This window comes from Podarcis raffonei, chromosome 7 (genome assembly GCF_027172205.1).
Source record: "Podarcis raffonei isolate rPodRaf1 chromosome 7, rPodRaf1.pri, whole genome shotgun sequence".
Lineage (NCBI taxonomy): Eukaryota > Metazoa > Chordata > Lepidosauria > Squamata > Lacertidae > Podarcis > Podarcis raffonei.
The window spans coordinates 58,319,525-58,345,340 of NC_070608.1; the positions used below are offsets into that span (position 1 = coordinate 58,319,525).

Genomic DNA, 25,816 nt, shown 5'->3' on the forward strand with positions numbered 1-25,816 from the left:
GGCTCTTGCATGCTCGGCTCCCCCTGCCTTGGAAACTCTCCGCGCGTCCCGCAAGCCGTCCCCCTTCCTCACCTTGGCAGACGCCCCGCTCCAAGCAGCGCCGGCCTCGTAGGCGGCCCTCACCGCGGCCTGCGCCTCCGCAGCCCCGCAGTCCGCCACCCGGCTCAGCTCCGCGCCGCTGGCCGGGTCCCGGACGGGGAAGGCGGCCGCCGCTTGCACCCAGCGGCCTCCCACGAAGCCTCCGGTGCGCACTAGGGAACTGGCCAGCGCCCCTGCGCCCGGGCCGGCGCTGCTGCTGCTGCCCAGGCGGACGCCGCCGGACGCCGCTAGCCAGAAGCGAGAGCGGCGGGGAGGAGGAGGAGGGCGAGCGAGCGGGGCTCGGAGGCCCAGCGACGCCCAGCGAGTCGCCATGGCCTCGGCGCCGGGGAAGGGAGCGGAGAGGGTGGAGCTGGGGGCGGGCGAGGGCGAAGGCCCCGCCGAGCGTGGAGCAGGCGGGTTTCCCGGGAGCGAAGTCCCTGAAGGCTGCAGCGCCACTCGCGCTTACTCGGGAGCAAAGCCTCGGAGGGACTTGCTTCCAAGCAGAGAACTGCACAGCGCTGCAACTCCGTGCAAATGCACTTGGGGCCGTGCTCATCCAAGGATTTAGTGGTCTTTAAGCATAGGAGCCAACTCCTAGCGATCAAGGTGCCTTTGCCTCCCCCCTCTATTAAAATATTTGAATGGCACTGCCATTCAAATAGTGAGCATGTGCCGCGCATATATTGTTCCAGGTGGCACCCCTGTCTTTAAGTCACTCTCCCGTGCTTGCTTGCTGGAGAGATTCGCCTTTAGCCCAAGCTTGCGTTTCATTAACATGTCTCCGTGCGAGTGCTGCTCGGTAGTAGAGCATCTTCTTTGCACGCAGCAAGTCCTAGGATCAACCCCTGGCCTCCCAGGTAGGGCTGGGAAATAATGCCCTCTGCCTGGAACCTTGCACTGCAGAGCCACTGCCACCAGCCCGTGTAGGTAATAGCTAGATGCATCAGGAGGATGCCCTGGCTGAAACTGGAGAGCCCCTGCCAGTCAGTGTAAGCAATGTTGAATCGGAGTTGAGAGTGCTTGAGAGCAGAGCTGTGTGTGTGTCTTGCAGCCCTGCTCCTCTTAGGGAGAGTGGAGGATGTTGCCCCTTCACCTGTGTGGAAGCCAGATTCAGCTGCCCTTCCAGCTGGTTTCTGCCCAGTCATGGGAAGGCACTGCCTTGTCCTTTGCTTTGGGGCAGCCCTCAGTTTGGGTCTCTTAACCTGGGGCTGGCCAACAGCTGTATCATAAGAGGCTCCTCTCTTCCCCCAAATTTGTGACCTGACCATTAAAACACATTTTGCCCTGCCTCCTCACAGATAATAATGTGGTTGCCAGTGTAATCATGCTGGGTTTCCCAGTTGATGGAATGGGTGCAGTCAAACACAGTTGTGGCGGTCATACAGCAGCCTTTGCCAACCAGGTGCCCTCCAGATGTTTCAGACTACATCTCCCATCAGCCATCATCATCATATGGGACGGGCTAGCTCAGGGGTCAGCAAACTTTTTCAGCAGGGGGCTGGTCCACTGTCTCTCAGACCTTGTCGGGGGCCGGACTATATTTTTTTTGGGGAAAGAACGAATTCCTATGCCCCACAAATAACCCAGAGGCATTTTAAATAAAAGGACACATTCTACTCATGTAAAAACATGCTGGTTCCCAGACTGTCCGCGGGCTGGATTTAGAAGACGATTGGGCCAAATCCGGCCCCCGGGCCTTAGTTTGCCTACCCATGGGCTAGCTCCATCAGGCCTCCTCTCCCCTCAGCTGTCATCAGAGGCAGCTGTTCCAGGAGTGGGAGAATTTTCCCCTAGTACAGGAGCTAATGGGCGATACAAAAAAAAATATGACTGTATGAGTACAGTCTTTGGTCCTGGTACTTTGGTATTTGCTCCCATATAATGTGTGAATCAGCAGCAACACTTGTGAATGTAGTAAAACTCTCCTCAGGGGGTTAACTTCTACTAAATGTTCTTATTCTTTAGATAGAATTGATAAGTATTGCAAACCTCTAATCCATTATGGACATTAACAGAACGAGACACAACCATCAGTATTTTAGGTTGTTGTTTTTCAGTGAAATACGTTATTTTTACTGATATCACCTGCCTTAGCAGAGAACGGTTTAATGAACAATGGTGCGTTGAGAGAGAAGGAAGGAAGGACGGACGGACGCAGTTGCCAAACATCATACAATAATATCCTTTCTCTGTTCTAGGCATCATTTCACAGATATCAATGGAAAAGAGACATCGTATTAAGTTTCGTTGGGACCGATTCTTGTCTCAGATCCGTTGGCTGATACAGGGGAAACTGGCAACACATTTCCAAATCATGTGAGGGCTTTAGTTTATGTGCCAGTCACATATTTGATTACAAAATGCACTTTAGCCCATATTTCAAAGGTCGCAGTCCTCCTATTGAAAGCATCTTGAAAACCATGGTTGATACGTAGTCCAGAATATCCACAACATGGAAGCTTTCAAGATCTGGTCTGTTCTAGCTGTACTTTGCAGTTTTTGCCGTAAAGGTACACCATGTGGCTTGTCAACACATATTGAAATAGGTAAGATTTGATAATAAAGGCATGAGTGTTGTGAAGCATCATAACAGATAATTTCTGTAATCTGACCATTTTAGTTACCAGGTGTTATTTAAGGGGGGGGGGATATGCAGCAATTGTTGAATAAAATACTGCAATTACCATGTTGTTTTAAACTGCTAGCAAGGCTAGGGCTGCATGTATCTAGAGAAGGTGAAATGATACCAGCATAATGCAAGCTTGGCATAGTTTATTAACAGAAAACAGCATATATGTGTGCTAGCTTCAATCAAACATATTAAAAATCTGAGTATCTTAGCCTTCAGGACTGATTTTTATATGCAGAAATAAGATGCTAAATGTTTTCTGAGCTTTCAAGCCTTAAAAAAATTATATGCTTACCTCATAATTTATCTGCCCAATATTTGAGAAATTAAGAGGAGAGGCCAGCTTAAGAATTAGAAATATATTTCATTGTGGAATTGGTGTCTTAACTGCGGAGGCTTCAGTTGCAATTAATTTTGTAATGAATTTTCAGCTACAAAGTGTATGGCTAGGAGGCAATTCAGGCATTTAACTTCTTTTATTCATGCTTTTGTTCTAGTCTTTTGCATAAGGCATCTTAAAACAATACATTGTTAATTCAACAAGTGAAATTAAGGTTAAGCAATATGGTCAAATTGAAAGACTGCTTGAATGGGTAGCATAACCATGATAAAAATAAACACACTACCAGGATTACGTTTATTTACAAATTTGCCATTACTTGTTTCTCCATAAATTTTGTCATGGCAAAATAATAGATTGTGTGTGGGTAAGTAAGTTAAGGATATCTGCCGATATTCTTTGAAAACCAGCAGGTGAAGGTTGTTTGACATTTCCCGATATTAAGGGATACTATCATGCAGCAAAATCTGGACGCTGTAGGGAATTGCATATTTCCCAGAGGATGGTAAGTGATCTCCAGTTAAGTACTGCAGGCCCCCTGTTTTTCAAAAGCCATCAGGAAGCTAATGTGATGTTATTTTTCTAGCTCACAGAGCTCTGGAATTTTTCAGCAGCCCAGAAGGAAATGTTAATTATCGCAAGGTAGGAAACTTAGCAGTCTAACATTAAAAAGCATTTTAATAAATGTTTCCTCTTTCTGCTACCTTCTCCACCCACCCCAGCAGTGACCCTCCTTCCATGCCTTTTCTTTTTGTAACTATTACAAAAATTGTCCGGACCATAGGCTAGGGGTTAGCCACCCCAATGTAAAAGAATTGACATTTGTTCATCCTTACCAAACTATGTGAAACCTTGTTATATTTACCTTTAATATTTTTTATGAGTATTTAAGAGACAGTATTTGAGTGACTTTAACAATACCTAGATGTGAGTATTAAGTATTTACTGTTTTAGTATTTGAAATATTGGTAATATGCAACTAATAATATTCTCTCTCTCTTCCCCCTCCCCTTTTCTCTCTTACTTTTATTGCTGTTTCTTCACCATCCTCTTGTCCAGTTGATACTAACCCACCAAGATGCCTATCAGGCTGGAAGCCTGTATCCTGATGCCTTTTATTCTGGTATCTGCAGGAATGGTAATAAATGGTTGGAGAAATTAGGTTTTTTTCCTTTTGCCCCCCCCCCCCCCAAACCATACTACTGACAAGTAGCCTGATTCTTAATGCATTTTTACTAGCTGACTGGCTAGGGGTCCGTATATATAAATTGTAATTATGCCAGTGGAGAGTCTGAAGAGAAGAAACCACTGTTCAAACAACGAATGCCAAGGAACACAGCAGGAGGAATGAGGAGAATAATTATAGTTGCAGGCCAACAACTTCTGGGGACCTAAGGTTAAAGAAGCCTACTTTAAAAGGTGCAGGCAGAGGAGATCAGTCAAGGCATTTGAACATTTAAACCGGCAATCTCTCGTTACAATTCCACGTTCCTTTGGTATGAGTGCATCTTGGGTTGATACGCTTTATAATTTATACTAAGGGTTACTGGCCCAACTTTTCGTGGACGGGAAAAATATTTTGGAGAAGAATTAGAGGAACAACTCTGGCAACAAATTTGGAATAAACTACTCTTTGGATCCATCTCAATTAGAACTCCAAGAAAATTCTTTAAATGTAGCCCATTGCCGGTATATGTACCCAGCCAGACTGTATAGAATAAAGCACAACACACTCAACCTTTGCTAGAGGAAATGCAATGGAGTACTGGCTCTCCAATCCACATGGGGTGGTTTTACCTAAAACTTATTCCTTTTTGGGGAAAAGTTTTTTCAAACAATCAAATGATGGGACAATTGCTGCAACCAGAAAACCAGACCCCAAATTAGCCCTACTGCCATGTTTTATTCCTCGGATTAAGATCATAACCAATAAAGACCTCATCCTTCATTTATTAACTGCAGCTAGATTAGTGATTGTGGAAAATGGGAAAACTTTAATTGCAAATCTTTTTGAAGCCTGGATTTCGCAAGTATCGGACATTATGCTTTTGGACAAATTAACCGTTTCACGAAAGAAATATCAATTGAGGGGGGCCTCACCCCTTCTAAATGACATGGGATGCTTTTATTGACTTTGTTAAGACAATTGAAATTGGTTTTCACCCTCCATCGACTTATCAAACCTTATGGAGAGACATGTTCATTTGATTGGCTTTCTTGGAGCGTCTAAAACTGCAACCCTCCAATGCTATTTTTCTTTCTTTTCTGTATAGTTACTAAGCTCTGTTTTACTTGTATGGGTATGTTTTGTTACTTGAAATTAAAAATCAATTAAAAAATTATCATGAAATAATGTTGTTCTTGTCTGGTGTTTCAGGGCTGTTCCGTCAAGTATCTGAAGACACTCACTGGGCCCCTTTTCTCAGTACCAGTGTCCATTACATCAGAAAGAACTATCCTCAGCCCTGGGGAGAGGTAATAAATCCCCCATAAATTGCGCAGGCCGAAGGCCCTGGTATCATTCTTTTCATAAATCTTACTGTTCTTTCCCTTTCTCATTTGTACCAAAAGCATTTGAAAGAGAAAATGTCAAATTAAATTTGACGTTTCATAACAACTAGCTGTAAAAATGGCAGCGTGCATGCCCACTGAAGATGCTATATAAATAAATAACATACCACATAGATTTCTCCCTTGTGTTGGTGAAAGCAGAGGCAAGGTTTCATCAGCAAACATGTCAACTAAATGTCTCCAAATACCTTTTGAGAGTTTGGTTTCAATGCACTTAATGCAGAATTGCTTGTTTTTGTTTCTGTTGTTTAGGCCACAGAGAAACTGGTGGCTTTCCTCTTTGGAATCGCTTCTCATATGGTGGCAGACGTGAGCTGGCATAGCTTAGGGATTGAACAAGGATTTTTACATGCCATGGCAGCTGTAAGTGGTGCCTTATTTTATTATTAGGCTCAGGTCATTTTTTCCTTGTGACTGAAGCATGCAACAAGCATATTTTATCATTTGGTTTTGTTGTTCCCCTTAAGAGACAATCGCATAATATCTGGGGTGGGAGGGAGAAGGAAGGAAGGAAAGATCCTTACTGCTGTTCACCTTTAAAAAAATTAATTGGTTGGATGTTCTCTGTAGTACAAGAGAACAGGGCGAGCACAATCTCTTAAGATTCTGATGAGTAAGGATGGTTGTTGACTAGTAGCCATTATGGTTTGGTAGATAGGAAAGAAACACCTTGGCAGTTTTGGAGGTAGCCAGAGAAGGAGACAAAAGTCTTGAGTTTTTGCAACTGATTGGCTAGGAAATCCTGCTGGAAGAATCCTGTATGTGGAACTTTATGCAAAGGCGAGGGTGAAAAAGAAGCTTCAAGGGTCTGGATCATCTCCTATGTTGCCTTGTATCAAAGAGGAGAAATGAGAAATTTTGATTCTGTTCATGTTCCTACTTCTTTGATGTAAATAACTTGTTTCTATTTTTCCTAGATTGATTTTTATGGCTCATATTCAGATGCTCATGCTGCTGGTGATTTTGGTAATTTGTTTACTTATGGATCCTGGAATGTTCTCCCTAGATTTCCATTAAATTTCTGAAGGTTCCTACAGAAAAAACTGATATTACTAAGGTTTCAATGACTTTATCCCTGAAATATGTGATTTGTTTAACCATGGCACTTGTTTCTTTCTGTATAGCTTGCTCAGTTTCACATGGGGCATTTCAGCTGGCTGAGATGCTTGACTTAAGGCCCTTAAGCAGACAGTGAGAAACTTGCTCAGGTTCTGAGCATAAGGGAGAGGACAAATCCAAAAGTATGTGGCAGACAGGAAGAAATGCCCTTAATGGAACTGAGCAAGCTAGAAAGAAACTAGTTGGGCCTGTGGAGGTGTTCCAGATTTTGTTCAAATTTAAAAGGCAGGCAACATTGTTCGTATGGTTTTTGCTTCAGTAAGTTGATGTCTTGCTCTCTTTTCGCCCTCTAATTTTAGGAGGAGACGTGCTGAGCCAGTTTGAGCTTGATTTTAGTTATTTGGAACCAAGCTGGTAAGTGTGCTATTTTCAAAACAGAGAGCGAGAGAGAGAGAGAGTGCAGGGAGCAGAGGGTTCCGAAGCAGAGACAGTGGCGAAAGATCCATGGTTTAACCACCACCACCAATGTGGTGTTGAGGAACCAATGTTACAACATTATAACCAATGTTAAACATTATAACCACTGCAACCAATGTTATAACATTATCCTTGCATCAGGGAGCAGGTGGCACTGTGGTCTAAACCACTGAGCAAGCCTCTTGGGCTTACCAACTGGAAGGTCGGCAATTCGAATCCATGTGAGGGGGTGAGCTCCTCCCATTGCTCTGTCCCAGCTTCTGCCAAGCTAGCAGTTCGAAAGCACACCAGTGCAAGTAGATAAATAGGTATTGCTGTGGTGGGAAGGTAAACGGCGTTTCCGTGCGCTCTGGCTTCCATCATGGTGTCCCATTGCGCCAGAAGCAGTTTAGTCATGCTGGCCACATGACCTGGAAAGCTGTCTGTGGACCAATGCTGCTCCCTCAACCTGAAAGCGAGATGAGCGCCACACCCCATAGTCATCTTTTACTGGACTTAACTGTCCAGAGGTCCTTTACCTTTACTTGCATCAGGGACTCTGGGGTTGAAATTATCTTGTCTAGTTTGTTCACATCTGTTGTTGCCTGTGGCTTCACCCGCTGGGGAGGGGGGCGCTGCCGATGGGTCGACAATTTTAGTTGAGGACTTGATTTATACCAATGAACTTTGTTGGTTTAAATAAGAAACTCCGCTGTTCAATATATTTAGGTATGTGCCAGTCAAAGATTTACTGTCAATCTACCAGGAACTTTATGGGCTGAAAGTAATAACTGAAGACACGATTGTTGACTGCACGTATCTGCAGTTTCTTGAAGTGTAAGTCAAGCTAAATGTTTCCATTTTTATTCCTACAGCAGTGCAGGTTTTATAATTTTATTATATGTTTGATCCCTTTTTTTAATGAAGAACATACTAAAAATCCTCTCAGTATAGTAATTGAATGAGAAAATAAATAATTTTGAGAAAGCAAAACTCAGTGTGGAGGACACTGGGCCCAAACAGAGGAAGTTTGTTGTTGTTGTTGTTTTTAATAAATTTTTTTATTGGTTTTTCAACATATAATATAAAACAATACAAAAGACAAACACTAACAAACAAACATATAAACATGTATAATTTCATAAATTTTTTCATATACCCAATTTCAGCGACTTCCCCATGCCTCCCTTTTCTGCATCCCTGTTTTAAATTTTTTCAGCAACCCCTGGTCTGAATTATTTATTAATTCCTTTCTTTAACCCTTTTCTTTCCTCTTGTCCAATCATTTATCGCTGCAAATCTGCTATGCTCAGAGGAAGTTTGTTGTTGATGGGTGTAATGGTTCTAGGGGTTGCTCGTGCGTAAGTTGTCGCCACTCCTGGCTGGGTTACCTGGGTGAACCCTTTCTGTCCGGACAGCCACCCATCCGTGGCTGTCTCAATCGCTGGCAGAATCCGTCAGTGCGTTTCTTGAACTTCTTCCAGCAAAGAAGTTCTTTGACGCCTAGTCTTCTCCTACTCTCCCTGCGCGGAAGTCTTCTGCGCAGGGAGGGTGTGGGCAGTGGAGGACCCGTGCTCTCCCCGCTGGTCTCCGGCGAGGAGTCCTGGAGCCCCCTCACCGATTCCCCCATCTGCCCCCCTTCTCCACTGATGCTACGCTGATTTCCTTCCCCAGCAGATGGGCTGCCTCTCTCCCTACTGGGACCCTCTCCGGCATCCCTCTGGAGCCTTCCCTCCGCCTCTGGCTCCGATGGCAGTTCCCTGACAATGGGTTAGACATGCAAATAAGGATAGAGCAAGTGCTGTTAAATGATGAGAATTGGAGAAGAAAAGGTGCGAAAGAAGAAAGTTTAAAGTTGTGATGCGTGTTTTATTTTTAGTGGAAGGGATCTCCCATAAGTGGATGGGCCAGAGTAGATAGAAGGACAATTGGTTGGCTTTTTTAAAAATTGTGCTTTGGTGCTAAAGGAAAGATTGGAAGGGACTGACATATTGAAATGGGAAACAGATAAATATTAAGGAGGAGATGTCTCAATATATACATTTTAAAGGAAATCATGGTGTGGAGTTGAAGGAGATGCCGGAGGGATGTGGACATATTTTAACATTTGCTGATGGGCCAGCAATTGTTGCCCTTATTCTAAACATTTCTTTGCACTGCAGACTCATATCAGGCTGTGTGTTTAATAAATTTAGTTTTGGTCAGTTCATTATTTCAGCTGAATAACAAATCTGGAATAACCAATTTGTTAATGAATTTTACTGAAATAAATGTGTTTAGCTGACAGATGCCCTTGTTATCTTTCTACATAGTGAATACTGCTTCCACATTGTAGTGGCCCACAAAGTCTGTGTTTGGCGTAATCATAAACTATTATTTAGCATCATGGGAATGAGCTGCAGGGAACCTTTCCTTCCTCAGTGTTCCCATGAAGAGAAAAATCAGAAGTTTCCATTTTCAAGTTTGATTAACTCAAGTGTTTTGTTATGTCAGAACTCATGCAAACAGGTTAATCTTAAAAATGGTTTACTGAAACAAGCCAGCTTTGAACGTTAGGTAGTTAAACTTAACCACAGTTTAGGGGTTGGATGTAGTGCTAAACTGAAGTTAATCAAAAAAGGAAATTAACTTTTGATCACCTTGGAGGTTAGAGGGAAGTATGTAAGCCTGCGACTCGCTTTGACTTGCTGCTGTAATGATAAACCGTAGTTTGTTGCAGCTAAATACTTTTATATGCAGTGCTTTTTTCTAAAAAATAATGTTTAGGGGTACTTTCATTTTCCTACTCATATTGAAATACTGCCCCTCAATGAGGCCAAACTTAGATTCACAAAATGTTTAGGGGTATGCGTCACCCTGCGTCCCCCCGAGAAAAGCACTGTTTATATGGATTGCTTTAATTATTCCCTCCCCATTAACAGTGGAGCTATTAAGCAGTGATATTAATAATCAGCTAAGAACTGAATATGTTATGTCTGTATTTAAACTGTCAGCTATCTTTATATAGAGGTACTCAAGGCAATATAAAAAACAACAGCAAAGTAAGCACATAGGTGTATATAAAAAGTGTTTTGTGCACTGAAAAGTTCTACACGGATGGTAAATAGAGAATACTGTACTTTCTCCTGCAGGTTTGGCGAAATGATCACTGTCGCCAAGGTAATGTATTTTTGTTGAAAAAAGCTTTCTTGAATGCTACTCTTGAAATTCTCATCTATCTAATTAATTTGCATTTCCATTTTCATAGCTTTACCCCATCTATGCCAGGAAGTCCTCATTTTTGGTGAACAGATTCCATGAATATTTTCTTGGTGGTGTGGATGATATGGCATTCTCATCAAATAACATTTTTGAGCTAACAAGTCAAATGTTAGAGAATGGAACAAGGTGAGGTGCTGGTTTAACCTCTCTAGACCAGGGTATACTACTCTAAACCAAAAATAAAATTATGCAGATATTTTCATCTAAAAACAGTGGTTCAGATAAGTTGTGAATTGAGCTGTGAATGCTATAATAATTCACATGTAATAGCCACCCATTAGCCTTCTAACATTTCATATGAAGTGCTGATTATGTTTGCAATTATAGAAAACGAGTTTAAGGACATCTGGTTAATTCTGAGAGAGGAATAGTTGTGTGGTTTAATTAAAACAATACAATGCAGATCTTTATTACGGGCATAAACCAGCATAAAAGGGTAGGATACAGTCATTTAAAATCTGAAAAGTGTTTTGGAAAGCTAAAAGGTGTTAAAACAGAATGTGAATATGAAAGTCTATAAGAATTTAAAAGAAGCTAAAAGAAGGGATAGGATCATTGGGCGGGTGTGTAAGAGCATAAAAGGTTGATATATAAAAGACTTTAACTATTAATTTACAGAGCGCTCTGATACGTTCATTAAATCTAGTTTGTGGCACAGGTCATCCTCTGACAAATTTTGAGTGCTGCTGTGCAGAATCTAGCAACATTGTACATTGTAGCAGGATTGGTATCTGAGAGCAGCAGGGAGGTATAGAATTGTACTGTGCGCCCTGGGTACTTATGCAGTAGTAGTCAGTATTTAAAATTATGCATTTAGTATAATTATTTGAAAATTTCTTCTTTAGTGGCTGCTTTATTCCTGAGAATCCTTTGTATATACGCTGTAAAGATGAACAAACAAATGCTGTCATGTAAGTAAAGACGTAACGTATGTCTGCCTAGTTTGATTGGTTGTCTGAACAATATTTGTCTTTTTCATGTTCATTCCATTAAACAAAATTCAGGCCGTCTACATCCTATGTCTCTTTCTGTTGCAATTGGCCCACCATCTAGATCAGAAAAAACCCCATATTCTTGCATTTCCTATAGGAGATCTCCAGAGAAATCTCCAGAGCAGATTTGGGGGGTGTAGGAGTGGAAGTGAGAAAAGCAAGATGGAACAGCCTCTCTGCATTAGTGGAAGCCATACTGTAGAACTTTGGACCTTGCCTGCTGATACGTTCTCAGCCAGCATCACCAAACTTTCAAATACTTGAAGCTTTTCATTTATGATTTTCCTTTGATGAATACTATATAGTTGGAAGAAACCTCCAAAGGTAGCTGGTTCAACTCACTACTGATGCAGGAAATCCACTGTTATCGCATCCCTGGTTGGGATCCACCCATTTGGCTGGCTGTCCTGAAAATATTGTTAGAATAACTTAATTTAAAACAGAAGTTTACCTCTGGCCTTGTAGAAGATTGTTCTTATGGAACAAATGGAAATGGTTTGTTTTTTAGTAAAAAGCTGGCATATACTTGTCAGCACAAAACGGAGAGTTTGTGTTGCCAAAATTACAACCATAAATACACCAGAGACCACAATGGGCTAAGTTTTGAGTGAAATACTAAATTGGATCATTCAAATGTTTAATAAAAATTTAAAAATACTTAAAGCACAGAACTATTGAGTATTGCCAGAAAATGTTCATAAAAAACCTTTGTGTACATTTTGTGCTTTAAACATCGGACTTTTCCAGTTTTGTACTTAACCAAAACACTTATTACATTGTAATCTCTTGTAAAGGGCTATCAGTGACATTTATTCCATTTTTATGTTCCCAGAAGCAAATGTCTAATTGTTATTGCCTTATTTCAACAGAATCAAACAGTCCAAAACTGAACACTACAGACAAACGACTTCTTCAATGGCCAAATCAGTTGAAAAGAATATCAGCTACACAGAGCGAGGAGTTTATTTTGAAGTGCCACCTTGGACAGCAGTAAGTCTTTCTGGCATTTAGATATTAATGATAAGGGATAGAAATATATATGGAGATACATTGGACACCCAGTGCCTTGTTTGTTGGCAAGTTGCCTTCTACATATTCTTTGCCACCCCACCCCACAAAAAACCTATATATTATGTTCAGGTAATACGAAGTAGTTTTTTGTTCTGTGCATTTCATGTAAAGCGCTCAATATGAAGCTACCATATGTGAGATATTTCTGTTCACTGTAGCTTATGGGGAACTCTGTAGGTGCCTGTCATGTGATTCCAAGTAAACCTTCAAGTCAAAATGTATAGTAGAATATGTAAACTGGCCTCAGCCAAGAGATTGTAACAATGGCTCAATATTTTAGCAGCACTGCGCTGGAGTTTAATTAACCTACTGGACAACAGACGATCTCCTTTCTTTCAAGAGGTCATGAGATACAGCTAGAAGAGGGTCTGATAACATAGTACATATATACAGTGCTTTTTTCCTGGGGGGATGCATACCCCTGAACATTTTGTGAATCTAAGTGTGGTCTCATTGAGGGGCAGTATTTCAGTATGAGTAGGAAATTGAGAGTACCCCTAAACATTTTTAAAGAAAAAAACACTCTGTGTGTGTGTATATAGTAGTAGTAGTACATATAATTTAAAAAATCTAATGAAATTGACAGTAGCTGTGTAGTGATGTGCCAAAATCTAGCCTCCATTTTTAAAAAAATTTTCTTCCTCTGAGGAAGAGGCTTCCATTTATCTGCCTCATCCTCGGGATGATTACAAATGTCCTAGGCCACTTCAAAGGTGAGGAAAGCATGACAATAAAACCCTGCACCCTCCCTGTGACAATTTCACCAAAACGTTCTCTCCTTTTTGATAATTTTTAATGCAATTTCTTTTTCGTTCATTGACACAGACAATGATGAAGCAAAAACAAAACAAAAAAGTAGGATAAATTCTCAGCACAGCACTAACTGTTTGCAAATGTAGAGGCACCTGTTCATTGCAGTGAGTCTTGTGTACTGCACTAAATATAAATTGGGTTCTTGCTGGGTCAACAACCAAAATATAATTATGAATGTGCTTGAATATTCCTTTATGCATTTTTCCCCAGAATTATCTTCAGTTGAGCAATAGTGCCACTGCAAAAGGTTTGAGGAGAGTGTTGTCAGTCACGGCACAAGGGTCACCAAAGCATGTCGCCAAACCCAGTGCTTCATATTTTCTGAAAACTCCATATGCTAGACTTGGGTGGTGAGTTCTGAGTTCCGATTTCTCCATTCTGTTTTTGTCTGATAGATCAGCTTGTATGGACTCAATACTATTGCCTGGATGCTTATCCTACCTGCATGTAATAACTATGCAGGGAAATTATCTTGTTTGGGGGGAAAAACCCAAGCCATTTTATTTGCAATTTAAAGGCATGTAATCCTGTCGATACAGGATTGGGATAATAAAAAAATTAAATCAGATTTTGTTTTGGATCTCACCTTTCTTCAGGGCCACCACGGCAATTACTCTTTTATGTAGAGAGTTGAAAATCTGCAAATGAAAATGTGGAAGTTTTAAACAAATGTAAACCAAAATGGTAATTGGAATTATTTCACTCGATATGCAGGGCATTGATTTCTGCTGACCTAAACCAGGATGGCTACGATGACCTGGTAGCAGGAGCACCCGGATACAGCAGGCTGGGACACATTCAGATAGGCCGTGTATATATTGTTTATGGCAACGAATCAGGTTTGCCTCATGCAAACTTGGACCTAGACCAGGAAGCAGATTGCATTCTGGAGGGGAATAAGGTAGGAAAACAAGTCACACATTGGTCATTGAAAACATTTTGCTTGTGTTTCCGGTCATCTGAAAGACTGGTGGCATCTTCTTTTCTACTAGCAATGCCATTAACTTCATTTCTAAAATAATCACTTAAAGATAAAAGTCCATTGTGAATAAAGAGCATTGCTACTTAAAACTGTTAAGGACTCTTTACTGGGGATCTATATGAGTTAAATGAAAGTAGTAGGGTTTGGCCATTCTCCTGAGTACTATATTTGCATGGTGGAATGGAGTGTTGGACCAGGAGCTGGGTTTAAAGTATGTATTTAAAATACAGTCTTTTGTACCATTTTTTTTTAAAAAAGCTAAATAACAAACAAAAAAATCCAAAAATGTTAAGCAGTTGTGCTGAACATTATATGAGCAGGTATTCCTTAAAAAGACAGATATGCTTTTAAAATGGGTGTTGGACTGCCATAATGATGTAGGATTCTTTCTTTTTTAAGCCTTCAGCAAGGTTTGGTTCTGCAGTAGCAGTTCTAGATTTCAATGAAGATGGTGTGTTGGATCTAGCAGTGGGAGCCCCGTCTGTAGGATCACAGGAACTCAGTTACAGGGTAAGAATATGTGTGTGTGGCATTTTTACAGTGTAAAATGTTAGTGCAGGTTAGTAAATACGGGCGATTCATAAGAGGGGACGTTAGCATGGCCCAAGTGAAATAAAGCAGACAGAATACCAGATGCATCATCTGACTGACAATCTTAGGACCAACCTGTTTTGTGAATGCCAATATCTGTGAATCACAAATTGAATTATTAGACTAGGCTAGATTGCAGTTGTACAGTACACCTGGACAGACAGGTTCATGTGAAGATGAAAGGATGAGCTGAAATTGATTTTTTAAAAAAAATTAAATAAAAATTCTGGATTTGATTCATACCCTATTAAAATTTTATTTTCTGTTGATCCAGGGCTCTGTATATGTATTTTTTGGCAATAGAGGACAAGGTTTCCACAGCCTACCAAATGTCACCATAGCTTGTCAAGTAAGTTTGCTGATGAAATGCAATACAAACATATAAGAAATGAAATCTAGGGTTTCTATAGATCTATCCAGAATAAACATACATGTGGATTCTATTATCATAATAGATTTATAATTGCTTCATTGGCACACAATATGTTAAATCAATGTCATTGTGTGTACCACTGTGTGCCAATAACTGTTCCTGTACTTTTATGAAGCATTGTTAAGTACAATGTTGTAAGATTGAAGAAAAAGGATTCTATATTTCCTCTGTGTGTACTAGGGCCACATTTGGACTTAATAAACCATGATACGAGTGAATCTTGCATGAATGAAATTTATGCAGGTGTATGAGCAAACAAACAAGGAATTCCTTGGTTAATTATAGTTTACTGATCCATCCAAATTGAAATTATGCTTAATGGCTTCAGAACAAGCCACCATATATTGCCAACTTCAAACTATGGCTCAATAGCCTGGCTTGTTATGAAGCTGCTAAACATATTTACCTGCTTTAGATGAAACAGGAAACTGTAGTTAACAGAAGACTTTCTCATTTGCTTATGTGGAAGGAGAATCAAAGGGGTTGTTGATGCAATGATAACACTTGTTCCTATCTTGTCTTAAGTCAAGATATTGCCATCTGAACATGGCTTATGTGTAGCTTTTTTCATTCAGCCATCCAAAAGAATGTTGCAAAAACACTGTCCTGTGTGGCTCGTCTCATTTCCTTGAGTCATCTTGTGTTACTTACATCATGGACTGGGTGGTGTGAGAGGATTTGTAGCAGGGCTGTTTTACTGAAATTTCATTATTGATTCAGGAGCTAAACAAGATGTCTTCCTTTCTTCTCCAATTTTCACCAAGATTGCCTCGGTGAAACACAACTCAATTGGCCCATTTTATACTCCAGGCAATAGGGTCTATAGTACAGACTTTCAATATTGACTGCTGTTAGTTCACACAAGAAAGAAAGAAAGAGAGAAAGAAAGAAAGAAAGAAAGAGAGAGAGAGAGAGAGAGAGAGAGAGAGAGAGAGAGAGAAAACCACTATCTTCCCCAGGTTCCTGACAAAAAACCCCACCTTCCTGTACAGTGTCAGACACACGCTTTGACTTGTGCTTGTCCTCGGCAGAAAGGAACTCCCAAAACTATCTCCATCTCCTACATATCAGCTCTGCCCTTGAGTTGTCTTCTTGCTCAGCCATGGTTCTGCTAAGTGATGGTTTACTGTTAGTTTTCTCTCAGTTTAGAGAAACTATTTATCTGGAGCTTGCAGGTTCCTTGTCCTTCTGTTCTCCAGTCTTCCTCCTCTCAGTTTATAGCCACTGCAGCACAAGCTCAGAGAGACTCTGAAAACTGATTTGAGTTGGACAAGCAACTACTAGGCCCGACAGACTGTACTAGGTGGGCTCAGGCATACAAGGCTTTCAGACAGACTGAAGGATAGTGAGATGCAACTTAATGCCCTGCACCTACTCCAGTATTGCAAGACCTACTAAAATCTCAGTTTCCTTTTGCAGGAAATATACTGTAACCTTGGCTGGTCACTGCTGGCAGCTGACCTTGATGGTGATGGAAACAATGATCTCGTAGTTGGTTCTCCTTACGCAGCTGGTGGTGGGAAACAAAGAGGATTTGTGGCTTCGTTTTATTCGTTTCTCAATAGAAGCAGCCAAGGTGACTTTGTTTTTTTTGCTGGAATTTATTTCTGCTATTTCATATGCTATTTTTTCTTGCGTCTTCTATTAGCTCCCTTTCAAATCCATCGTAAGACAAAACCACAGTAATAGTCTAAATCCTTCTCCAAGTTATATTGCTGGTAATAAACACTGGACAATGCTTTTAATGCTAAAGGACCCTCAGCCTAAGATCCAGTATGAATTCATGCAGAAGGCTTTGTATACCATTCCATAATCTTCTGAGTCAAAACAGACTAGAGGGAGTTTTACAGTGCAACCCTATGTATTCCAACTCAGAAGTATGTCTTGCTGAATATTTACCCCCTGGTAAGCATGTATAGGACTGCTGCATCACTTGATGAACTGAACTGACCCTGCCCTGTTGGCATCTTTGCAGAGACAATTTGATCTGACTCAGGTTTCAACATTAGTTTTCATGTATTAAAGAATAGCAAGAATTATGATCCAGGTAGTGCAGTATGACTGAACAAACCAGAAGACCATGATCCTTTCATAAAGTGATATGTACCAGAAACAGCAGTATGTTATCCTCTGTTTCTTGTTTGGTCTATCAGACCAGCTGTTCCTATCAGATGCTGACTGGATAGTAAAAGGAGAAAAGGATTACGCGTGGTTTGGATCATCACTCAGCAGTGTCCAGCTTCAAAATACAACCTTGCTGCTTATCGGCAGTCCTTCTTGGAAAAACTGTAGAAGGTATATTGCACTTAATTTTAGAAGTTTGTATGTGATCATACCCAGCCTAACATTGTGCACTTTTAAATGTAAACTAACCCTATGCAGTAGGTTAGTATTATTTCTAAATGTGTACTGTTTTAATACTTGTTCTGCTTATTAGAGATTGTTTCAAACAAGCCAAATACCTCTCTTTTCCTAATGCTCCCTGACGATGAGTTATAGACCACTTTTCAAACACAGGTTTCACACAGCAGTTTACAACAATATATCCCAACCATTAAAGATAATTGGTTATGTGTCCAATGTTAGAATCGTACTCAAAGTAAACCCATTTCAGTTAATAGAAATGACTAAGTCTGGTCCATTGATTGTGAGTCTACTCTGAGTATAACTTAGTTGGATGCAACCTATATATGTAAAGCAGTATTAATCAACATAAAGCTTGCATTCTGTCTGCCATAGCTTTCCCCCAGTCTGCATGGCCCTCCATTTGTTGGCATGTTATTATTTGTTTGCAAGCTGGATATTCGGGGGGGGGGGAAGAGAGAGAATTGGGGACTGGATACAGTGTATTCTGCTGGTTTGGGACAATCCTCCTGTAAAGAAACTCTCCAGTATCTCTTTGGAAAAGTGTGTCATTTAATAAAACACAGAAATAAATATTTGTTTATGGTCCATTTAAAGACTAACAAAGTTGGGTCATATGCACTACTACTTTGGGGAGAGAGTTCCAAAAATGTGGGGCCACTACTGGAGAGGCCCTGATCTTATGCTCACCTGTCTGATAAATCTTGGGAAGAGGACAGTCTTAAGGCCTGATCAAGGTCATATAGGTGCAGGCATTCCTTCCAATTTATGCATTAAAGGTCAATACCAGCATTCTAAACTGGGTCCTGAAACAAATAGACAGCTAATGCATCTGGTACAGCTTTGCTATGAATGCCTGGCCTCCACAAGCCTTCTAGCAGCTGCAGTGTCTGCTTGTTGGTGTTTCCAAAGTGGTTTTTAAAGGCAGCCCCAAGCAGAGAAAATTACAGCGATCTAGTCTGGATAGAACTAAAGCATATGTAACTCAAGCAACACCCCTTCTTTAGCTGCAGTGGCAGACCGTAAACCAGCCTAAACTGCCACCAACGCCACTTAAATCTCTATAGATAATATGGAGTCCAGGAGAATCCCCAAACTATTAATTTGCTATTTAAGGGGAATGCAATCCTGCAGAAACTCTTGCAATTAAAACTTGTTATTTAAATTAAGACGTCACGTTCCAGATACTTTAGATTCTGAACCAAGAATATTTTGCCATGGTGGTGCTATCTCTTGCAATTACTTCTTCTTCTTTTTTAATGTTCCTCATATTTTGACCATCGTGTGCAGTAGTCTAAGCTGCTATGTCTTACGAGATACCAAGATGACTGTTGGAAAGGTATACGGCTATATCCCACCAAGCACGCAGAGCTGGTTTACCTTAACTGGAGATAGGGTAGGTCTTTTTGGTACCCCTTGAAATGACAAATATAAAAACATACAAGGAAGACTTCAGCCATGGTGCCAACTTCTTCTTCTTCTTCTTCTTTGACACACAGGAAATGGGGAGACTTGGTTCATCCTTGGCCACCGGCTTCCTTTCTGTAGAAGGAATCCCCAGGCAAGTGTTGGTAGTTGGTGCACCATCACAAGGTATGCAGTACTGTCCTTGAGTCAGTTTTTTCTTTGCAGTGGTTTTACTTCTGCAATACACCAACGAGACTGTTCAATTGTTTAAAAGTTAAATAGGAGCTTGGAGTCAATCATCATGGGAATTGCAGAGGAGGGAAGGTTTAACCAGCAGGGAAAAGAGGACTAGAAGAGAAAGAGACCTCTGATTCTACCCACTGCCATTTCTGGGCCAGTCTGCTGCTGAAAGATTACTCCAAGAGAATCCTGCTCTTGACAGGGGGTGGGGAAAATCCTGGTTGCTCTCCTGTTTCAAGGCTTTAAGGACTGGATGCTGGCAATTCTGAAACACAGCATGTATGTAGCATCCAACCCCAAACCGAGGAACATCATGGTTTAACAGAGCAGCAGGTCACAGCTGAGTCTGCAGTTCTGCTGCTCACACCAGCTGTTTCAGAATGTAGAGGGACAACAGTGTTGCATAGAACTTGTGTTGAATTCAAGCTGGGGCTGCAGAGGAAGAATTTTCCCTTGCAGCCTTGACTTGACAAAGGCAACATTTGGTTGTCGTGCAGGGTGACAGAAAAAAGTGCCAAATTCAAAAAGCACCCAGAATTCTACCTGTAAAGGAAAAACCAAGGGTTCTTGCAGCAGCTGCAACTTGACAGACCCAACTGTCTTTTTGGGTCAACAAAATCCTATATGAAGGAAAATCAATTTTCTATACACATTTGCTTTCAGATAATTACACTAGAGCAGGTGATGAATAGGATTCTGTGGTGTTGCATACTTAACATGAAGGGTGATCCAGTCAACTGTCCTCAGAATGTGTACAGCAGGCATAGGCAAACTCTGGCCCTCCAGATGTTTGGGACTACAATTCCCATCATCCCTGACCACTGGTCCTGTTAGCTAGGGATGATGGGAATTGTAGTCCCAAACATCTGGAGGGCCAGAGTTTGCCTATGCCTGGTGTACGAGAATCCCCTCTTGCTATGGGAGGGTCACATATTCCCCCTTGGGAGGACCACATATGCCCAATGCCATGTGAAAGTGAAGACTATATTGGGTTGGGTTTAGTATGTAACAAACTGCTCTGCAGCGAGTCAGACCATTGATTCACCTTGTCCATGACTTAGTTTTAAAACTCTCCTGAGTCTTGTTCAGCCCTGCTCCCTGAACTCCTTTAAGGTAGGTGACCTCAGGCATACAGAACCTTAACTTTCTCACTGAGCTATAGCTCCACTGCTGCCTCCAGATGAAGAAATATCTACGTTGGATTGAGAATGTTGCTGACATTATGATTTTGAGAGCGGACCCTTTGTTGTCATTGTGACGTTAATGTGTAATTTCACAAAATGGAGATGGCGGAGCCAAAGTTTCCTTGCTGTTAATTCTGGTTATAACCTGCCGTAGACAGTGCTCATCTGTTAATGCCAATTATTGTTGCCATCTCCCAGGAACAGCAATGTGACCCCCGTCATCTTGCTTGGCTTCTTTCAGACAGCACATCTAGGATTGCATTTATAAGCTCAGTGCTGCACCAAGCAGGAACTACTTTGATGTATGATTTGATGGACCCTGCCAAGCCATTTCTGCTGAGCACTTTCAGCGGGGACAGGAGATTTTCACGCTTCGGAGGAGATGTGCACCTGCGTGACCTAAACAATGATGGACTTGGTAAAAACAGAATCCTCATAATCAGTATCATATTTCATTTGTGAAGCACCTAAAATTACTAGATGTTGTGAGATGTGATATATATATATATGTTGTTGTTGTTGTTTAGTTGTTTAGTCATGTCTGACTCTTCGTGACCCCCTGGACCAGAGCACGCCAGGCACTCCTGTCTTCCACTGCCTCCCGCAGTTTGGTCAAACTCATGCTGGTAGCTTCGAGAACACCATCCAACCATCGATATACATACATACATACATACATACACACATACATACATACATATAAAAGAACAGGAATGGTGAAATAAGGGGACAAAGAGGAAGTGTGAAACAATAAATTCTGAACCAAGAATTTTAACAGCCTTAAGCATATATAGAAGGAAAGACTAGATCGAACAAATGAGCTTGATTTAGAAAAATTGGAGAAAAAGGGAAAGAAGCAGAGAAATCCAAACAAAGACGCCAAAATACAAGTGTACTTGCAAGCCTGGGCCAGCACCAAGAATTGTAGGGTCAAAAGATGTTCCATGCACTCTAATGGGGAACATTAAATGGGTGATCTCAGACAGAAATTCTAAAAAAGATTAGAAGTCTAGCAAGGGTAGTGAATTCACAGCCCTTGAGCCTGACCTGGTCCCCCAAGCATTTTTTTTAACCACAAATCCACAAATTTTGGTGGTGGCAGCAAAATGGCTGGGGTGGTGAGTTGGAATGATGCTGGGGTTTGAATTTCTCTGCCAGGACCAGCATCTTGATGGGGATGCAAATTGCCTCCTCTGTATTCATCCTATCGGATGAGTCTGAACCAAGTGGCAACCTCAATCCTCAGTTGATCTGTTTGGATCAACGGGGACAGGGAGTGGGTGCTGTGTTCTGTGTCTGTGATGTCTACGTGTGTACAAAAATGTATGTGGAGTGGCCAAAAACTAAGACGACTCATGGGCCAAAAAACATTAGTCACTCCTACAGTAAAGGGGGGGTAGGAATTAAGAGAGAGGGAAATAAACACATATTCACCTGCTTGTGGCTTGTTGGCTGTATTATTGTCTGTGGGCTAAGGCCTGCTTCACATGCAATATGGAGAGATAGTTTCCATTGCTCATTGCATTTGTCTGTGGCAGACACCATACCACTTACAAATGCCTGGACATAGAGAAAATCCAAAAACACATTGGCGCTAGGTATGCCTATTTTAAACTAGGCATATTATTTGTGTCACCATGGTGTTTGTCATGGAGCAACATGGGTTTGGATCCAATGGAGCCATAGTGGAAGCAGAAGACACAAAGCAGGCTTGTATATGTCTGGTAATTGTGTTCCCAAGTTTGTGTATGCCTGCGTCCAACGAAGTCTTTAAAGGCCAAAGCTTTTGCACAGGGATATCCAGTGGAAGTTAGTTTTTGTCTCATTGTACAATGCGATATATTTCCCCCTGCTGCAAATTTTTGCAGATGAGATCATTGTGACCTCACCTCTTCGAGCAAAAGACATCTTATCTGGGCTGTTTGGAGGAGAGGCTGCACGTGTTTACATATTTAGTGGAAACCAGACCACCTCTGGACATGTGACAGACAACTGCAAATCATGGACTTCGCCTTGTCCTGAAGACTGGGTAATGCTACAGCAAATGCTATAGGTCTTTGTGGTGGTGTCTGCTTTGGTGGATAAACGAAAGTACAGCGGTACCTCTAGTTACGAACTTAATTCGTTCTGGAGGTCGGTTCTTAAGCTAAAGCCGTTCTTATCCTGAGATGCTTTTGCTAATGGGCTTCCCGCTGTGTGCGCGCTGTAGGCACGTGATTTGCGTTCACATCCTGGTGCAAAGTTCGCAACCAGGAGCAGCTACTTCCGGGTTAGTGGAACTCATAACCTGAAGCATTTGTAACCAGAAGTGTTTGTAACCAGAGGTACCATTGCAGTAACAAACTCTTTGCATTTGAAAACTCTCGTGTTGCTCCTGCTCAGCAGTTTATGAAATATCTGCATCATAGTAGCTGACTTCTGTGTTTCTATATTGAAATAATTCTCAGCAGAGCAAACGCTAGATACCATACATTTAATTGATTCATCCACCTTTAAAAACCAATGTAAAAGTGAGTCTCTCTTTTTTCTGTTCCAGGCGCAGTATGTCATCATTTCTCCTGAGGTGAGCAACCAAACTCTGAAAGGATAAATTGCTGCTTGGGCTAAATAAATTGTGGGTAGAATTAATGGCTAACAATTGGGTCCTTAATGCATTTTAACCAGTTTTAACCATTAAAACTGAAACCATGTGAACAACAAACTTCCTTGGTGGGTTCAAAACACAGTTGAATTGATTCATGAAGGATATCTTGCAATTTCTATTTCTGACTCAATGGGGTCAGGAAGGATCTTCATCTAAAGAAGATTACAATGTCACAATTAGGGACCATCACCCCAAATTTCACTTGAGAAAACATAAGGTCCATTACCAAGCAGATTTATATTCCACTGAATTTCAAAGGATCTGCGGCTAAGCAAACATGGTTAGGATCAGGTTGAGCATGATAAGGTTAGCTGTAAAGTTTCCAATTGACTGCAGACCGAAGCTATTTTTCCTCTTGCTGTATATAGCATATGGTTTTCATAATTCACACAAATGACATGGAGCGGTTTGTTCAGTAGGTATCTTTGCATCCTGAACAAGCATGCTCACAGCATTGCACTTGTTCTCTGGTTGTAGCAAACACTGGCTGGGATTATTGCACTGGTGATCTGTTGCCAGAGAAGTGGGTGGTGGTGACCCTGCTTATGGGAATTGAGTTGTGTTAAAGATGATCTTTGGTCTGTTAATAACTATAGTGAAGAAAGCAAGCATTAACACTGTCAAACAATGCATAACCGTAGTTTTATTGTTGCAGGAAAAATCAAGATTTGGGAGTGCTGTGATCACAGTGAAATCTGGAGAAAAGGTAGGCAAACAAGCACTGCTGGTTTTCACAAGCCCATCTGCAGGGTGAATCATGGGCTACTTGTGATAACTTGAGTGTTTCTCCTATGCCAGCTGGGTAAGAGGCCATGCCTTGCCTGCTTTCTCCCCGCAACACAACCCTAGGGAAGTAGCTTCCTTGAGACCACCCCACTACGGTGAAGGTGGGAAGCATAATCACTTGACTTCCTTATGCATGGTGCCCAGTTGTACACAGGGATAATCTGTTTTGCCCTGGCAAAATGACCCACTAAAAAAAGAAAGAAAAAAGTAAGGAACTGAATTCTGCTGTATTAATGGATACTTTCTGTCTTTGCAGACTGAAGTTGTAGTAGCAGCTGAGAGAAGCTCCCTAGAAGCTCGGCTAAGTGGCAGACTTTTTCTCTACACTTTTTAATTGCCATGCTTCCCCACTGAGCCTCTTTTCAGCAAATCACTCTTCACTTTTGTAAAATTCTGCCCCTTTTGAAAATGGAGAAGCATAACTCATGTACTATTTAACCGGCAATTGAACACCATTAAGATTTTAAGGAACGGAAGCTGCATAGCTGTCAACTTTTCCCTTTTCTTGTGAGGAATCCTATTCGGAATACTTCCCTTAAAAAAAGGGAAAAGTTGACAGCTATGGGAAGCTGAGATCTAAAATTACCAGTACTTATTTGCTGTGTTTAAATTTCCTTGCTAAGCGTAATAATGGAAATCCTTCTAAAAACATGTCATTGCTTCAGACCATTAGCTGCTTTCAACTGTTTACATGCGTTGTGCGTACACAGAGGCCTATTTTTAAAGTATTTATTGCAATATACACTGCAGTGGAGTAGACTGAAGAAGGAAGCCCCAATGAAAATGTGGAGTTGCACAGAAGAGAGTTTGGCAAGAGCACATTTCCCCAAGCCTCGCTATTGATTCCAACCTTGATTTGAAATGAACCACTTCTTTAACCTGTACTTGGAAGTGAGACTGCTTCGTCTCAAATTAGGCCGGACTCAGATACATCTGTCTGAAAAGAAGTGGCATTGCATTTTTATCCCTCTTCAGTCACGGCCAAAACATAAATCGCCCATGCTGAGTTACTAACATCTACATGGCAGCAAGAGCAGTTGTTCAATCTTGAATATCACTGACGTCTAATGGGCTATGATTTAAAGTGCTCTCCTGTTAGGATTCTGTCCACCAACCAGTAAGATGCCTCTACTTCCTAGTCAAGTCAAATGGGACTTAATTCTTAGGTGCGTAGGACTGCAACTGAAACTACAGGCCATGGTACTTCCAAGTCCTAGGTAAAGCCAGTAACAAGCATGTAACACTTTTTTTATATATAGTATTAAGAAAATCTTCATGTATGGAATTGCACACAACTGCATGGTAAATTCAGGAGGATTTAGAAGCTGACCCACAAGAAATATTAGCTACTTGAGATTCACTCATCTTCTACACCTATTTAAATAGCTTATGTTGCTCAAAAGGTCTCAAGTGTGATTCTTGGTAGCTCCAATTAAAAGGATCTTGTAGTAGGACCCTGTTAGAACACAGACCATACTGGGCTAGATGAACAAATAGTGCAAGCTGGTTGGTGCAAAGGCTGCTTCCTATTTAATCAAATGTAATCTAATGACAAGAGGACACGGGTGGCGTTGTGGGTTAAAGCCTCAGCGCCTAGGACTTGCCGATCGAAAGGTCGGCGGTTCAAATCCCTGCGGCAGGGTGCGCTCCCGTCGTTCGGTCCCAGCGCCTGCCAACCTAGCAGTTCGAAAGCACCCCCGGGTGCAAGTAGATAAATAGGGACCGCTTACCAGCGGGAAGGTAAACGGCGTTCCGTGTGCTGTGCTGGCTCGCCAAATGCAGCTTGTCACGCTGGCCACGTGACCCGGAAGTGTCTGCAGACAGCGCTGGCTCCCGGCCTATAGAGTGAGATGAGCGCACAACCCCAGAGTCTGGCAAGACTGGCTCGTACGGGCAGGGGTACCTTTACCTTTTA

At 41.6% G+C, this 25,816-nt stretch overlaps 3 protein-coding genes across 5 annotated transcripts in view; 1 reads left to right on the forward strand and 2 right to left on the reverse strand.

The window, feature by feature from the left end:
- ALDH5A1 (aldehyde dehydrogenase 5 family member A1) overlaps nt 1-607 on the reverse strand; it is a 14,044-nt gene extending 13,437 nt beyond the window's left edge. Inside the window, exon 1 of one of the 2 annotated variants that reach the window (XM_053396755.1) lies at nt 73-607. In XM_053396755.1, the coding sequence (XP_053252730.1) occupies nt 73-411 (339 nt within the window). In that variant the 5' untranslated portion in view covers nt 412-607. The remainder of the gene's footprint in view (nt 1-72) is intronic. The other variant, XM_053396754.1, reaches the window with a different exon arrangement.
- Nucleotides 1-24,373, forward strand: part of GPLD1 (glycosylphosphatidylinositol specific phospholipase D1) — a 24,591-nt gene extending 218 nt beyond the window's left edge. The window contains exons 2-26 of one of the 2 annotated variants that reach the window (XM_053396747.1): nt 2,277-2,624; nt 3,634-3,689; nt 4,107-4,185; nt 5,425-5,522; nt 5,871-5,981; nt 6,536-6,584; nt 7,037-7,091; nt 7,863-7,970; nt 10,265-10,292; nt 10,381-10,520; nt 11,240-11,305; nt 12,256-12,376; nt 13,481-13,620; nt 13,985-14,171; nt 14,652-14,762; nt 15,118-15,192; nt 16,696-16,852; nt 17,430-17,571; nt 18,931-19,036; nt 19,140-19,233; nt 20,713-20,889; nt 22,340-22,500; nt 23,008-23,034; nt 23,771-23,821; nt 24,158-24,373. In XM_053396747.1, coding sequence (XP_053252722.1) covers nt 2,531-2,624; nt 3,634-3,689; nt 4,107-4,185; nt 5,425-5,522; nt 5,871-5,981; nt 6,536-6,584; nt 7,037-7,091; nt 7,863-7,970; nt 10,265-10,292; nt 10,381-10,520; nt 11,240-11,305; nt 12,256-12,376; nt 13,481-13,620; nt 13,985-14,171; nt 14,652-14,762; nt 15,118-15,192; nt 16,696-16,852; nt 17,430-17,571; nt 18,931-19,036; nt 19,140-19,233; nt 20,713-20,889; nt 22,340-22,500; nt 23,008-23,034; nt 23,771-23,821; nt 24,158-24,235 — 2,511 coding nt within the window. In that variant the 5' untranslated portion in view covers nt 2,277-2,530 and the 3' untranslated portion in view covers nt 24,236-24,373. Of the gene's footprint in view, nt 1-2,276; nt 2,625-3,633; nt 3,690-4,106; nt 4,186-5,424; nt 5,523-5,870; nt 5,982-6,535; nt 6,585-7,036; nt 7,092-7,862; nt 7,971-10,264; nt 10,293-10,380; nt 10,521-11,239; nt 11,306-12,255; nt 12,377-13,480; nt 13,621-13,984; nt 14,172-14,651; nt 14,763-15,117; nt 15,193-16,695; nt 16,853-17,429; nt 17,572-18,930; nt 19,037-19,139; nt 19,234-20,669; nt 20,890-22,339; nt 22,501-23,007; nt 23,035-23,770; nt 23,822-24,157 lie in introns of those variants that run through there. The other variant, XM_053396748.1, reaches the window with a different exon arrangement.
- Nucleotides 1-25,816, reverse strand: part of NRSN1 (neurensin 1) — a 197,754-nt gene that overhangs the window by 73,870 nt on the left and 98,068 nt on the right. The gene's annotated exons all lie outside the window — the stretch shown is intronic.